The sequence below is a fragment of the Peromyscus leucopus genome, chromosome 6 (assembly GCF_004664715.2).
Source record: "Peromyscus leucopus breed LL Stock chromosome 6, UCI_PerLeu_2.1, whole genome shotgun sequence".
In the NCBI taxonomy this organism is placed as follows: Eukaryota; Metazoa; Chordata; class Mammalia; order Rodentia; family Cricetidae; genus Peromyscus; species Peromyscus leucopus.
Genome location: NC_051068.1, coordinates 81,855,078 through 81,867,588, shown reverse-complemented (window position 1 = coordinate 81,867,588; position 12,511 = coordinate 81,855,078). Strand labels below are relative to the sequence as shown.

Here is a 12,511-nt window from a genome sequence, read left to right as displayed (position 1 = left end):
TCCTGCTCCCTTTGAGATGACTTCCTCTTCCCGGCACGAAACTCTAGAGATGGAGTCAGTCCCCTCCTCACTCTCTGTCTATAGTTTTACTTCCTACAAGGACACACACTAGTCACAGCCCCCATCTCCAGATGTGCTCTCTAGTAAAACTGTCCACCTCCCTACTCAACATCTCCAAACCTGCTGTCTACACCTGTTCTGCCCAGCACCACGGACCTCCTCTTCCCTCAGCCCCGTCTCCAGGCACACCACAAACATGGCCTCCCAGTCTAGCATACCCATCCCAGTCCATCTTTAAGGTCTTCATCTCTCCCTTTTAAATCTCTCCCTCAGCACCATCTGGCAAAGCCACTCCCACATGCCACTTGGACCTCCAGAAGGTGTTTCCTTGCAGCTTCCTGGCTGTATACACCGGTTTCCTTGTGACGCACATCTAACAGCAGCCTTCTTTCCTCAGCCCCTTAGTGCATCCGGGGTCAAGTGTTCTTAGGATGAATACAGAGATCTCCATAAGCCTTTGACTCTGGGTTTTCTCAGCACCACTTGTACTAGCCTCCCCACACTATCCCACCTGTACCTGCCTCACCTGGGCTGCCTCACTGTCCCTTCCCAAACACACCTGCGGACTTGTACTATCTCATAAGAACCACCCCACCTGCTCCACTGTACCTGCATCACCTCTCCTGCCCACATCATCCCACCTGTACCACCTGCTCCAGTCCACCTGCATCACCTCTCCTGCCCACATCATCCCACCTGCATCACCTCTCCTGCCCACATCATCCCACCTGTACCACCTGCTCCAGCCCACCTGCATCACCTCTCCTGCCCACATCATCCCACCTGTACCACCTGCTCCAGCCCACCTGCATCACCTCTCCTGCCCACATCGTCCCACCTGCACCACCCCACTTGCTCACCTCACCTTCCCCCTACCTGTGCCAACACATGTATACCACTTCATGAGTCCAGCCACACCCCCTCATTGTGTAACCACCTTAGGCACTTCCACGCCCCTTTATAGGCCACCCTGTGCTCACACGGACCTCTCCTCCCCAATATTCTTCTCACCTCTGTTGTCACCGGTCAGATGACCAGCTTGAGGATTCCCTCCCCTGGGCAGCCTCCCTCACCTCCTGATCTTCCTGTCACAGGCGTTCTGAGCACTGAGTACCTCACTGCCCAGCCCTTGCCATATTTGCAATTTCGCAGCTGTTGGTGGGATCAGTTTCCCCATGTCCATCTCTCCAACTAGACCACAAACCCCAAGGATGCTGGAACCCTGCCTATTTCGTTCTCCTTGGCTCCTACCTTGAGGAATGAGGAGTGAAAGAACATTTGGTTTGAAAAAGGCTTTGGAAAGCTCCATGCCACCCAAATGCTCCATGCCTTCCAAATGCTCTTACAGTTCAGCCTCCCGTGTAAGCACTCAGCGTTTTTAAATGTTTGAGGTTGACACTCTCATCCGCCCTTTGTGCTTGAGGAGGCTGAGGCTTGGAGGAGTTAGGTGAATTGCCCAGAATCTCAGTCATAGATACTTAGTACCAGGCCATACCGCATCAACTCTGTTGAGGCTGAGGAAAGGATGGGGATGGTGCGCACATGAGTAAAACCATCATCTCTTTGTCTCCTTCTTTGCTCCTGTGGTCACCCCCTAGCTGGACAAGATGCTGGACCCCCAGGTGTGGCGGGAGGCAGCCACACAGGTCTTCTTCGCCCTGGGGCTGGGCTTTGGAGGTGTCATCGCCTTTTCCAGCTACAACAAGCAGGACAATAACTGCCACTTCGATGCGGCCCTGGTGTCCTTCATCAACTTCTTCACCTCGGTGTTGGCCACCCTCGTGGTGTTTGCTGTGCTGGGCTTCAAAGCCAACATCATGAATGAGAAATGTGTGGTCGAGTAGGTGGCATGGCCCCTCCGGTCCCTCCTTCCCCGGCCTGCCTCACACAGGGGTAGTAGGTGGGCTGGGCAGGATGAGAGGTCACCTCCATCCCATAAGGGATGAGATCATCATCTTCCTCAGCCCTGGCCCACAAAGACAGGCTCCTGGAGGTTTCTGTCAGTGGCCTGTGGGTGCCCTGCCTGGGTTTCTGGGAGGGGCCTCTCGGGTCCGACTCCTACCTCCTTACCTGGCCCTCCCCTCTTTGCAATGCAGGAATGCTGAGAAAATCCTAGGGTACCTCAACTCCAACGTCTTGAGCCGGGACCTCATCCCACCCCATGTCAACTTCTCACACCTGACCACCAAGGACTACTCAGAGATGTACAACGTCATCATGACTGTTAAGGAAAAGCAGTTCTCAGCCCTGGGCCTGGATCCCTGCCTCCTGGAGGATGAGCTGGACAAGGTACCGAAACAGACTGCCCTTCCCAGCATAGGCAGGAACCCGAAGATAGGCTTAGTGCCTGGAGCTTGGGAACAGGCTGTGAAAGGCTGAAAACAGGCAGTGGTTTTTAACCTCCCTCATGCTGCAACCCTTTAAGACAGTTCCTAATGTTGTGATGACCCCTCAACCATAAAATTATTTCATTGTTACTTCGTAACTGTACTTTTGTTACATTTGTGAATCATAAAGTAAATACCTGATACACAGGATATCTTATAGGTGGCCCCTGTGAAAGGGTTGCTTGACCTCCAAAGGGGTTGTGACCCACAGGTTGAGAACCACCGCCATAGAGTCATTCCTTTACTAACAAAGCGAAGACTCACTGTGTATACAGGTGGAGAAAGGCTGCAAGTGTCAGCCAAAGCTGCCCAGAGGGGAGCTTATGATTAGATGAAGGGCCACAGGAAACACTGAGATCCCAGGAGCCCTTGTCAGCTTGAGTCAGCTTCTGCATTTATTGAGCAGGCTTCCTGTACACAGGACCCTGTGTGTACAATCCACTTCGAACAGCACCTGTGAAACAGGTAAATGTTAATTCCCTCTAGTTCCCATTTCTTCTGATCCCGAGGCAGCTCTATGAATATCATTCCCAGTTTTATCAATAAGCAGCCTGTGGGTTGGAAGAGAGGGTTCATCAGGTTAATCAGCACCTCATAGCTAGTTAGTGAGCAAGCAAAAAAAAAAAAAAAAAATTCCAGGATTCTTGTCCCAGAGTCCTTGTCCTGCACCATCCCTTGAAACTTCTCCCCCCCCCCCACTGCCTTCACGTCCACAGCCACAGCGACACTTAGCTCCTGGGCTAGAACAGAGATGCTGCCTTCCTCAGTAATGCTCCGGTCGAAGTGGGGATCACTTTCTCGTGTTTACATTTGCACCTCTGCAGTGGTAACAGGAAACAAAGCCACAGATCCCGGGACTCTGGCTAGAGCCAAGGCTGAAGTTGGGGATAGCAAGCCCCATCAGCCCCTGAGTTTCTTCATGAGACCAGAAGCTTCCCATCAAGGTGTCTGAACACCACATCAAAGGCTGCTCCATGCTTGGAGATGCAGTTTTGTCGGTAGAGAGCTGGTCTAGCATCCCTGTGGCCCTGGGTTTTATTCTGTGCACTTTAAAAAAAAAGGATTAACAGAAGTAAAGCATAAAGACAGCTTCACTGGTCTAGGGAAGCTGCATCCCACCATCTCTGGCTTCTCTCCTGTGGTCGAGAACGAAGGAACCCAACTAGCCATTCCCAGGCAACATCCTCTCCTTCCATGCTCCGTTCTCATGGGCATGATCTGATCCTCTGAAAAAAACTAAGAATATAGCAGGGTTTCCACACAATGAAACCTCAAGAGTATCCAAATGACATCTCAGGTGGGACCATGTGTTTCCTCAATATCACAGGACAGTTATGAATGATGTGAGCAGGCAGTGTGTGGGCAGGTGCCTGTGAGAAGGGCCTCTGTGTTAAAGCAATGACTCCCTACTCGGACTGTCCATAACCCCCCCCACCGCCCCCCCCCCAGATGTATAAAACCTCACTCCAGCTTAACCCTAGACCAATGAAAGCATTGTCTGCAGGAGACTCTGACACAGAGTGAGTATTTAAAGAATTCAGTTGCTTCCATTGGACAGCTGAGCCTGAGTGTATTGTATTAAGGTCTGGAGTTCAGCAGTTCAGAACTGGGAGTGGTCATTGTGTTTGCATCATCAGTGAAGATGATGTCTTAGACGTACAGAGTCTCACGTTGTGTGTGTTTCTAGATGGGAGCATCTTCACCTGAATCACTGGGGTCCTTAAACACTCTGTAGATTCTAGGTCCCCCAGGGAAACTCTCAGGGACTTAAAAAAATATTTTGGTTTAGTTTGGTTGCTTTGAGACAGTCTTAATCTGTAGTCCAGGTTAGCCTGAAACTCAGTGTGAAGTCCAGACTGGCTTTGAACTCATGGTTCAGCCTCCTGAGTGCTGGAATTACAGGTGCGAGTCACTACAGCTAGCTTTCTTCGGAGATTTTGATACTCACTAAGGTTTGAGATCCATTCTCTCAAGCTGAAAGCGTTCAAGTGGCAATGGGGATTCCTATGAAAGGGGGGACGGTGATTCCCGTACCTCCGGAGGGAGAGGAGGCAGGGGACTTCTGGAGTAAGGGTGGCGCCCACTCTCTGCCCCACCCTCAGTCTGTGCAGGGCACAGGCCTGGCCTTCATCGCCTTCACTGAGGCCATGACACATTTCCCGGCCTCCCCCTTCTGGTCTGTCATGTTCTTCCTGATGCTCATCAACCTGGGCCTGGGCAGCATGATCGGGACCATGGCAGGAATCACCACACCTATCATCGACACCTTCAAGGTGCCCAAGGAGATCTTCACAGGTAACTAACTCCCTGTTGCCCTGCCAGACACCAGCCCAGCATGCACATGACAATTAGGTTCTGAATTGATTGGGCAGTTCAGCACCCCATCTGCAGAAGGCTCTCCCCCGTGACTGTAGACAGTTGGACCTGGATGTGCCATGCAGCTACCCACACTGTCAGGATACCTGTCTACCTCCTCCCTGCATCCCTCGGGGGGGGGGGGTAGGAGTCTGGCAGAACATCTTCCTACTCGCAAATGGGAAAACTAAGGTTTCCTGGGGAAGGATTTGTAGGACCAATCAGTTGAATCATCTCAATGCAATTTAGTGTTTAAGTGGAGCAGCTCTCTTGAGCCTGGGGCTGTGCCAGGAGCGGGGAGCATGGGGGAAGAATACCGAGTTTACGCCTTCCTCAAGAGTCTCCTGCCTGATCTAGGGGGAGCTCAGAGCCTCAGCCTCCAGCACACTCCTGCAGGGCTGGGTCAGTGAATCCTAGAGGAGGCAGACTGCAAGCCTGCTTGGGAGCAGTGTGGTGGGAGGTGGCTAGGTCTCCCAGAGTCCCCAAGCCCCACCCCACCCTGCGCCTGTGCCCCCACACCGGCCTCTCGGCTCTCTGTAGTGGGCTGCTGTGTCTTTGCATTCTTCGTGGGGCTGTTGTTCGTCCAGCGCTCCGGAAACTACTTTGTCACCATGTTTGATGACTACTCGGCCACCCTGCCACTCACCGTCATCGTCATCCTTGAGAACATCGCTGTGGCCTGGATTTATGGAACCAAGAAGTAAGGAGGTCATCGAGGAGTGGTGGGGACAGGTTGGGGGGGGGGGAGCTTTCTGGGGAGTCCTGTGTTCTCATGGCTGCTTGTGAAAGGGGTAAGCGATTATGGACTATCAGAGCTAAAGGGCCCCTTGGCACTGAGAAACTGAGGCCTATCAAGAGGACATGAATGCTGGAGGCTACTTGGCTAGTAAGAGACAGAGCCATGCTAAGGACCTTGGGAATCCTAGGTTCAGGTCCTGATGTCAGCCTAAACAACTAACTTCCCCAGCCCTTTGCTGAATGCCAGCCCTTGGATGACCTCTAAGATGGTTTAGCACTTGGTTGGGATTCCAGGCCCCTGCCCTCAAGAGTCGGTAGACTTCAGCAGCCAGCCTGCTTTATAACTTTAAGGTATGGTTTTTTGGCCTCATGGGAAAAGAGGATTTAGCAATAAGGTCCGATCTGATTTCAAGGCCTGACCCCAAGGCAGGTCTCCACTTACTGTCAGCTCTTGTTTATGGTCAGCTCTGCATTCCCAGGGACTTTCGGGACTGCCAGCTTTCTACTCCTTAGTGTTTACCATGTCCACTGTCCTTGTCCTCAGAGGGACTCAGGCCTTCCACCACTCACTCAGCCTGACCCTCTTGGTTGTCCAGATGGGTTTGGAATCCACAGGGGACGTGGGCTTCCTGGGAGAGCACACACAGGAGGAGGGGCAGGAAGCTTACGAAAAGGAGCCCCCAAGAAAGTGTGATGACAAATGCCTATTATTCCATCACATGTGAGACTGAGGCATGTTGCCATGAGTTCGAGGCCAGCCTGGGCTACAGAGTAAGCCCCTGTTTAAAAAACAACAACAGAAGGGAAGGAAGGAAGAGCAAATGGGAAGGAGGGATGAGAAGGGAAGAAGAAGGGAAGGGAGGAAGACTCCATATCCACCCCATGAGCCAGGGCTGGAAGGCTCTGCTGGAAGGACTCTGACTGTGGGTGCCGTGGACTCCTGTGCAGTTTGTGGAAGCCCTCCTGCTATTCTCATAGTATTACTTTTAAATGCATATTTATGTTATGCATTTAATGATAAACTATCTATGCATAATTCTACAGAAAGCTCATTGTCCTGAAAACTGACCGAATGTGTGCTCTATTTTTACCACCATAAGTCTGGAGATCTAGTTGTGGGTCTAGTCATAACTGTAATTTAAAAGCAGTGATGGATAGAAGTGTTTCTAGGCATCTCCAATTAACTGGCATATGATAAGAAAATGTCTGATTCAATCTACTTGTGACAAAGTCACAAGTACTGTTAACACTCTTGAGGTTGCTTGCACTTATAATAGAAGGAATGACCGGGTTCAGTTAGTGCAATTGAGGTAAAGATGAGTTTTGTGTAGCGCACACATAGCCTGCCTGCCTCCTGGTTTACAGCTCTTGGGGTTTTGGAAGCTTCTTCCTTCCCATGCTAGGTAGGTGCGCTACTGCCTCTCCTCCAGCAGGGGGAGGCTTGAGCACGGCAGGTGGGGGGCGGCTGTGCTCAGTGGCGAAGGCACCAACAGTTGTCATCTTCCGCTGTGCCTGGCAGGTTCATGCAGGAGCTAACGGAGATGCTGGGCTTCCGACCCTACCGCTTCTATTTCTACATGTGGAAGTTTGTGTCTCCGTTGTTCATGGCTGTTCTCACCACAGCCAGCATCATCCAGCTGGGGGTGTCGCCCCCAGGCTACAGTGCCTGGATTAAAGAGGAGGTGAGCCGTGGCCCCCACAAACCCCAGAGTCCCTTGTATCCTCTCGGGCCTTTAGCGTAGCAGATGATTAGAGCGAGCCTTTCTAGGATAGCCGCTCTGTGACAGGTCTCGCCAGGTGCCTTGGACTCCTTAAGTGCAGTCTTTAGGACAACCCTAAGAAGTGCCATGATTCCTCTCGCATAACTGGAGAAACCGAAGCCCAGCAAACTCAGCACACTTCTTGGGTGCTCTAAGGCAGTCTCTCTTCATGTCTGTGGAGTGGGAGTTCCTGCCCTCCCTACAGATGTAGACACTGAGGTCCCCTTTAACCAAGGTGACTTACTGAACTCAAGTAGCACTCCCCGGGGACACCATCTCTACTGCTGCTTGGCCAGGGTGGAGGGAGGCAGGCCATGGGCAAGGGTGGGAAAAGATCAGCCTGTAGGTTTGAGGGCGGGGCATTGTCCGGTGCCCTGCAGCATCCTCCCTGCTGTCAACCTTAGGCTGCTGAGCGCTACCTGTACTTCCCCAACTGGGCCATGGCACTGCTGATCACCCTCATTGCGGTGGCCACCCTGCCCATCCCTGTGGTGTTCATCCTGCGGCACTTCCACCTGCTCTCCGACGGCTCCAACACCCTCTCTGTGTCCTACAAGAAGGGCCGGATGATGAAGGACATCTCCAATCTGGAGGAGAATGATGAGACCCGCTTCATCCTCAGCAAGGTGCCCAGTGAGGCGCCCTCCCCCATGCCCACCCACCGCTCCTATCTGGGGCCTGGCAGCACATCACCCCTGGAGACCAGCGGCAATCCCAACGGACGCTATGGAAGTGGCTACCTCCTGGCCAGCACCCCCGAGTCAGAGCTGTGACCACTGCTCCATCCTGCCTGCCTCCCCTCAATACCCAACCTGCCCACTTGGCTGGGCCTGGCCTCTTCCTCCCTGGTAGCCACCAGACCCAGGCCAATCCAAGGAGAGAGGATCTGCCCTGCCTTGTTCCCCACCCAAGTCCCAGCAGACTCCCTGCCTATGAGCAGGGGACTGGGGACAATTCCACCCCCTATTCCAGGCCTCCACCCCATGTAACTTTTTGAGAACTGTTGCCAAGTAGCAGCCATGTAACCACAACAATCCCAGTATGGGGGAGCTTCAAGTGGGCACCTTAGGAGTCGCCACCCCCTTCTCCCTGTAAACCCTACCACTTGCAGTTCTCAGGTCTTGGGGGGGGGGTCACTTTGTGCTGCTGGTCATGGTGGTAGTGGGCAGAGGCTTTGGGGCTGAGGGCGCAGGAGGCAGACTTGAGCCCAGTCTGCTGTAAGAACAGGATGCATCATCCTGTCCAACCCAGCGTGGCTGCTCCTGAGCAAAGACGGCGAATAGGGACACGTGTGTCAGGACTCAGGCTTTGACTTGGCAGGAGGTGGACGGAAGCTCCTCGATTCTGTCTCATGAGATAGGTGGTACCCTCAGGCTCGAACAGGAACCTTGGCCTTGAGAAAGGAACGACTCTGCAGCCAGCTCACGGGATCTTCGAAATGTCTCTGTTTTCCCCTGCCAGGGGCAGATGGGGTATGTTCCCGAGTCTGCCTGGGAGCATGGTGGAGGGGGTCACCTTAACTAGGGGTTGGCCATTTTTCAATCTCCACTCTCCAGCCTGGAGCCAGGGGCAGTGGTCTTTGCCTCTGTCCCGGAGAGAGAAGGGGCAGTGCACGGTGAGGTTTCCAGAGCACAATTTGAAGGTTCCCAGCACAATCTAGCTTTAGAGCACAAGTGAAACACTCTTCCGCTCTTGTCTGGAGCTCGGATTTCCTCTTTAGTGGCAGCTTCTCCCCTGGAATGGGGGTTCCTGGAGTTCAGGGCCACGTCACCGGGAACCCTCGTTTCTAGGGAGAGATGGGTAATTTCACCGCCCCTTTGGTAATTTCTCCTTGTTGCAAAGCACAGCCACCAGTGTGCACGTCACATGCACCTTGGAAACCTTCCCCAAACTCCCCTAGCCTGTCCAGAGAAGTGGCACAGGTAATTCTGGGCAGGAGGCTCCAGGGGTGGGGGTGGGGTGTTAGGAAGGTGTGGGGGCAAAGCAGAGCCTCTGGTCGTAGGCCCCGAAGGAAGATGCAGCCTCTGGCTATGTCTCTGACCTCCTTTCAAAGCTCCCCTGGGAGAGGGGCTGTTTCCGAGCAGCCTGTAAGGACTCAGAAGCTGACCTGAGAATCTGAGTATCTCCACAGTATAACTCAGAGAGAAGGTGTATGAATATATATGGCTGGCAGACTACGATGGACGGATGGATGGGTAGGTGGATAGATGTCTCTGCCTTTGAAAGTTCTGGTGGGCAGGAACAGACCCGGGCACCTTTCAGAGTTTCCTGGGTCATTTTTGTGGCCCTGAGTTCCCTCAGTACGGAGAGCGGCAGACTGGGACCATGTGCCCACTGTCTGCTCCTATACCTCCTGGTTACCTCCCTTCCTAGCCTGAGAGGTCCATCCCCCCAGCCTGCCGGCTCTCTTTCCCCTCAGTTCCTCACACCTTCTCTCCCTTCTGGTCTTCTGGGTCCCATCTGTCCTAGTCTTTAAGGTGAGAGGGAGTCCACATCTCCTTAAAGAGATGAGCTTTTGGGTCACAGCATCCCATTATCGGCCCCCTCACCTGACAACACCTCCTACTTGGCCCCATGCCTAGTCCCAAGCAGAATTAGAAGACGGGAAAACCAGGCCCCAGCCGAGACTCCACGATCCATACTCCTCTCCATGCTATTTCTATTGTACATTCAATCTGTACATGTGGGTGTAAACGCTGTGAAATGACAAACCCCATATTATACTGTGGCTGGTGGACTATTTTCATCCTCAGTGCTGTACAGATCTATTTTCATTGTATATTTGATATATTTTTAATTTTGTAGCGTGGCTGGGCCAGGCCCCAGCCTGTGAGCTTGCAGTGAGTGGGGGGAGGGGGAGCTGAGCCAGGGCTGTTTGCTTATGCAGTGTGGGCTCTGTAGTGTTTGTTACAGTCTTCTGCAGTAGGCCAGAGCCTGCCCTGGCTCCTCTGCATCTTTGCTGTGAGTTGGACATAGGACCCAGCTCGCTCTCTCTCTCTCTCTCTCTCTCTCTCTCTCTCTCTCTCTCTCTCTCTCTCTCTCTCTCTCTCTCGTGTGTGTGTGTGTGTGTGTGTGTGTGTGTGTGTGTGTGTGTGCTACATTGGTAGGTGTGAGTGCATAAGGTGCTGATCTGTGACGCACCCCCCCCCTACCCCCAGTGTTGACCACTTCTGAAGACCCGGGTCTTTCTCTCAGCTCTCTGGGGGAGGCCTCAGGACAGGTGCTTCTGAGAGACTAGCGGTGGGGAAAGGCATGTGCTTCCTGCAGGTGACTCATCGTCACGACACCTTTGGTGGGAAGGAGGGCCTCGGGCGGGGAGAAAGCCCCATGTATTTTCCAGTCAACCTTCTGTTGCCCACACTGGAGTCACATGGTCTTCGGCAGACAGTACTGGGTTTCTTGGGGTGGCTGCCTGAGGGAGGCGGCTCTGGGCCCTTCTGTCCTGCATTTGTCCTTGAAAAACAGTCCTGAGTGCCCAAGAAAAGAGCAGCTGCTTCTTAGACCTCTGCTGGTTTCTCAGGAGAGCTGAGGCGGAGCCAGCAGATCACCGAAGACCCAGCCTCCGCTTCCTTGGAGGAACTGGCAGCGAGGGCCAGGTCTCCAAGACTTGGCCAAGGGCCCCCACTGCCACCAGTTGATGCTGCCCATAAAGTGCCCACCAGGAGACAAGGGGTTTCAGGGGCTGTGAGTCAGCTGAGTTGGGCAGAGGTACACCTAAGGATTCCTTGTTTCTGCCTGTCTCCCAGCCCCAGGCACCAGCCTCTCGCTCCAGGAGCCCCCAGCCCTCCTCAGGGAGATAGCATGAAGCCTGAGGCCCAGTTTGGGTGGTGGGGGAGACATGAGGCACAGAAGGTAATGCGGGTGAGCTTGGCTTCTGCCATCAAGCAATAAATCTTCAGGGGCTGCTGCTTTTAAAGTGCCAGGAACCGCCCTCCAGAGGCAGCCTGTGTGAGCCCTGAGGCTGCGAGCCAGATCCCATGCAGGCCTGCAGTATTACAGGCAGGGACGGCCCTTCTTCCCTTCCTCACCACACCCCTCCCCCAGCCAGCACAGGCCCCACTGTGAAAAGAGGAGAGCGAGAAGATTGCAAAACACCTGACTGGACTCTGTGCCCTGCTGGGTCCCTCCTCTTAGGTCTGAAATGCCGGGGAGTGGGGAGGAGGGCCCAGGGTCATTTCTCACGACAAGTCCTGCTTTGTACAGACCTATCAGGCAATCCCTTCAGGTCCTGGCCCAGGTTCAGAACAGTTTTAAGTCCATGTGTCCTGGATTGGTCAGAGCCCTGAGACTGGATACTCAGCCCAGGAGAAGGGATGAGTCCTTGTCATCCCAGGGCCCCTCCTCCATCTCCCCTACCCTGGTGTACAATAAAGTGTCTGTTCTTACCACCCTCTCTTGCCTTGCTTATACTTACAGGAGTGAGGGGAGCCGAGGGAGGTTTGGGGACAAACACTTGTTTTAGGGTGGGGTGGGGCAGTATTCTTGTGGGTGCTGGCTGGGAAATTGGGGGGTGGATATACAGTCAGTTTCCTAGGAATTAACAATGTGCGCACTGTGCTTGGCCTTACTGTGTCTCAGCAACTCTGGACATCTGAGATCTTTCCTCTGGGGGAAATGCTTGGAACCTATGTTTTTCCAGGTAAGGGAAGCGAGGCTCCATCTACTTTGAGGATGGTGGTTGGTGTCTTCTTCCAGGGCTTTCCAGGGGGCCATTCCTATCCTGCCTGGCTTCAGGAAAATACTGTATATGTCCACTCTGCAAGGATGGGTACCAGAGGTCCATGGGGGAACACAAGAAAGGCAGAGGCCTGACTTGGTCCTTAGGGAAGTGAGCTGATTCACAGCCAGCCACGTTCTGAGTTCTGAGAGAGTTACCCCTCACTTCAACTGCTGTCCTTTGGAATCTTCAGTGGGAGCTCAAGGTGAAGTGTAACGTGGGGTAACCCCAAGTTTTGTTGCAGAAGCACTCACTGAATGCAGGACCATGAAGAACAGAGCGAGCTGGTGGCAGAAAAGCCCCTCTTCCCGCCTCCACTAGGAGTGTAGTCTTCAGAAGAACCTCACTCTTACCTCACTCCATCCCAGGCTCATTCAGAACCTTCCATTTCCTTCCCCGCCACCTGTTGTTCCAAGAGCAGCCACCAGGTGGCAGGAGCCCCTTTCTGTCCATGCTTTTAGCCTGGGAAACCCCCTCTTCAAGTGTCACTTACT

General features: G+C 53.4%; 1 protein-coding gene across 7 annotated transcripts in view; it reads left to right on the top strand.

Annotated features, from left to right (window-relative positions):
- Slc6a17 (solute carrier family 6 member 17) overlaps positions 1-11,693 on the top strand; it is a 46,783-nt gene extending 35,090 nt beyond the window's left edge. For 6 of the 7 annotated variants that reach the window (XM_028879422.2, XM_028879427.2, XM_028879426.2 and 3 more), the window contains exons 7-12: positions 1,659-1,900; positions 2,157-2,349; positions 4,550-4,742; positions 5,343-5,502; positions 7,060-7,222; positions 7,705-8,073. In XM_028879422.2, the coding sequence (XP_028735255.1) occupies positions 1,659-1,900; positions 2,157-2,349; positions 4,550-4,742; positions 5,343-5,502; positions 7,060-7,222; positions 7,705-8,073 (1,320 nt within the window). Of the gene's footprint in view, positions 1-1,658; positions 1,901-2,156; positions 2,350-4,549; positions 4,743-5,342; positions 5,503-7,059; positions 7,223-7,704 lie in introns of all 7 variants that reach the window. The other variant, XM_028879428.2, reaches the window with a different exon arrangement.
- Positions 11,694-12,511: the final 818 nt, after the last annotated feature.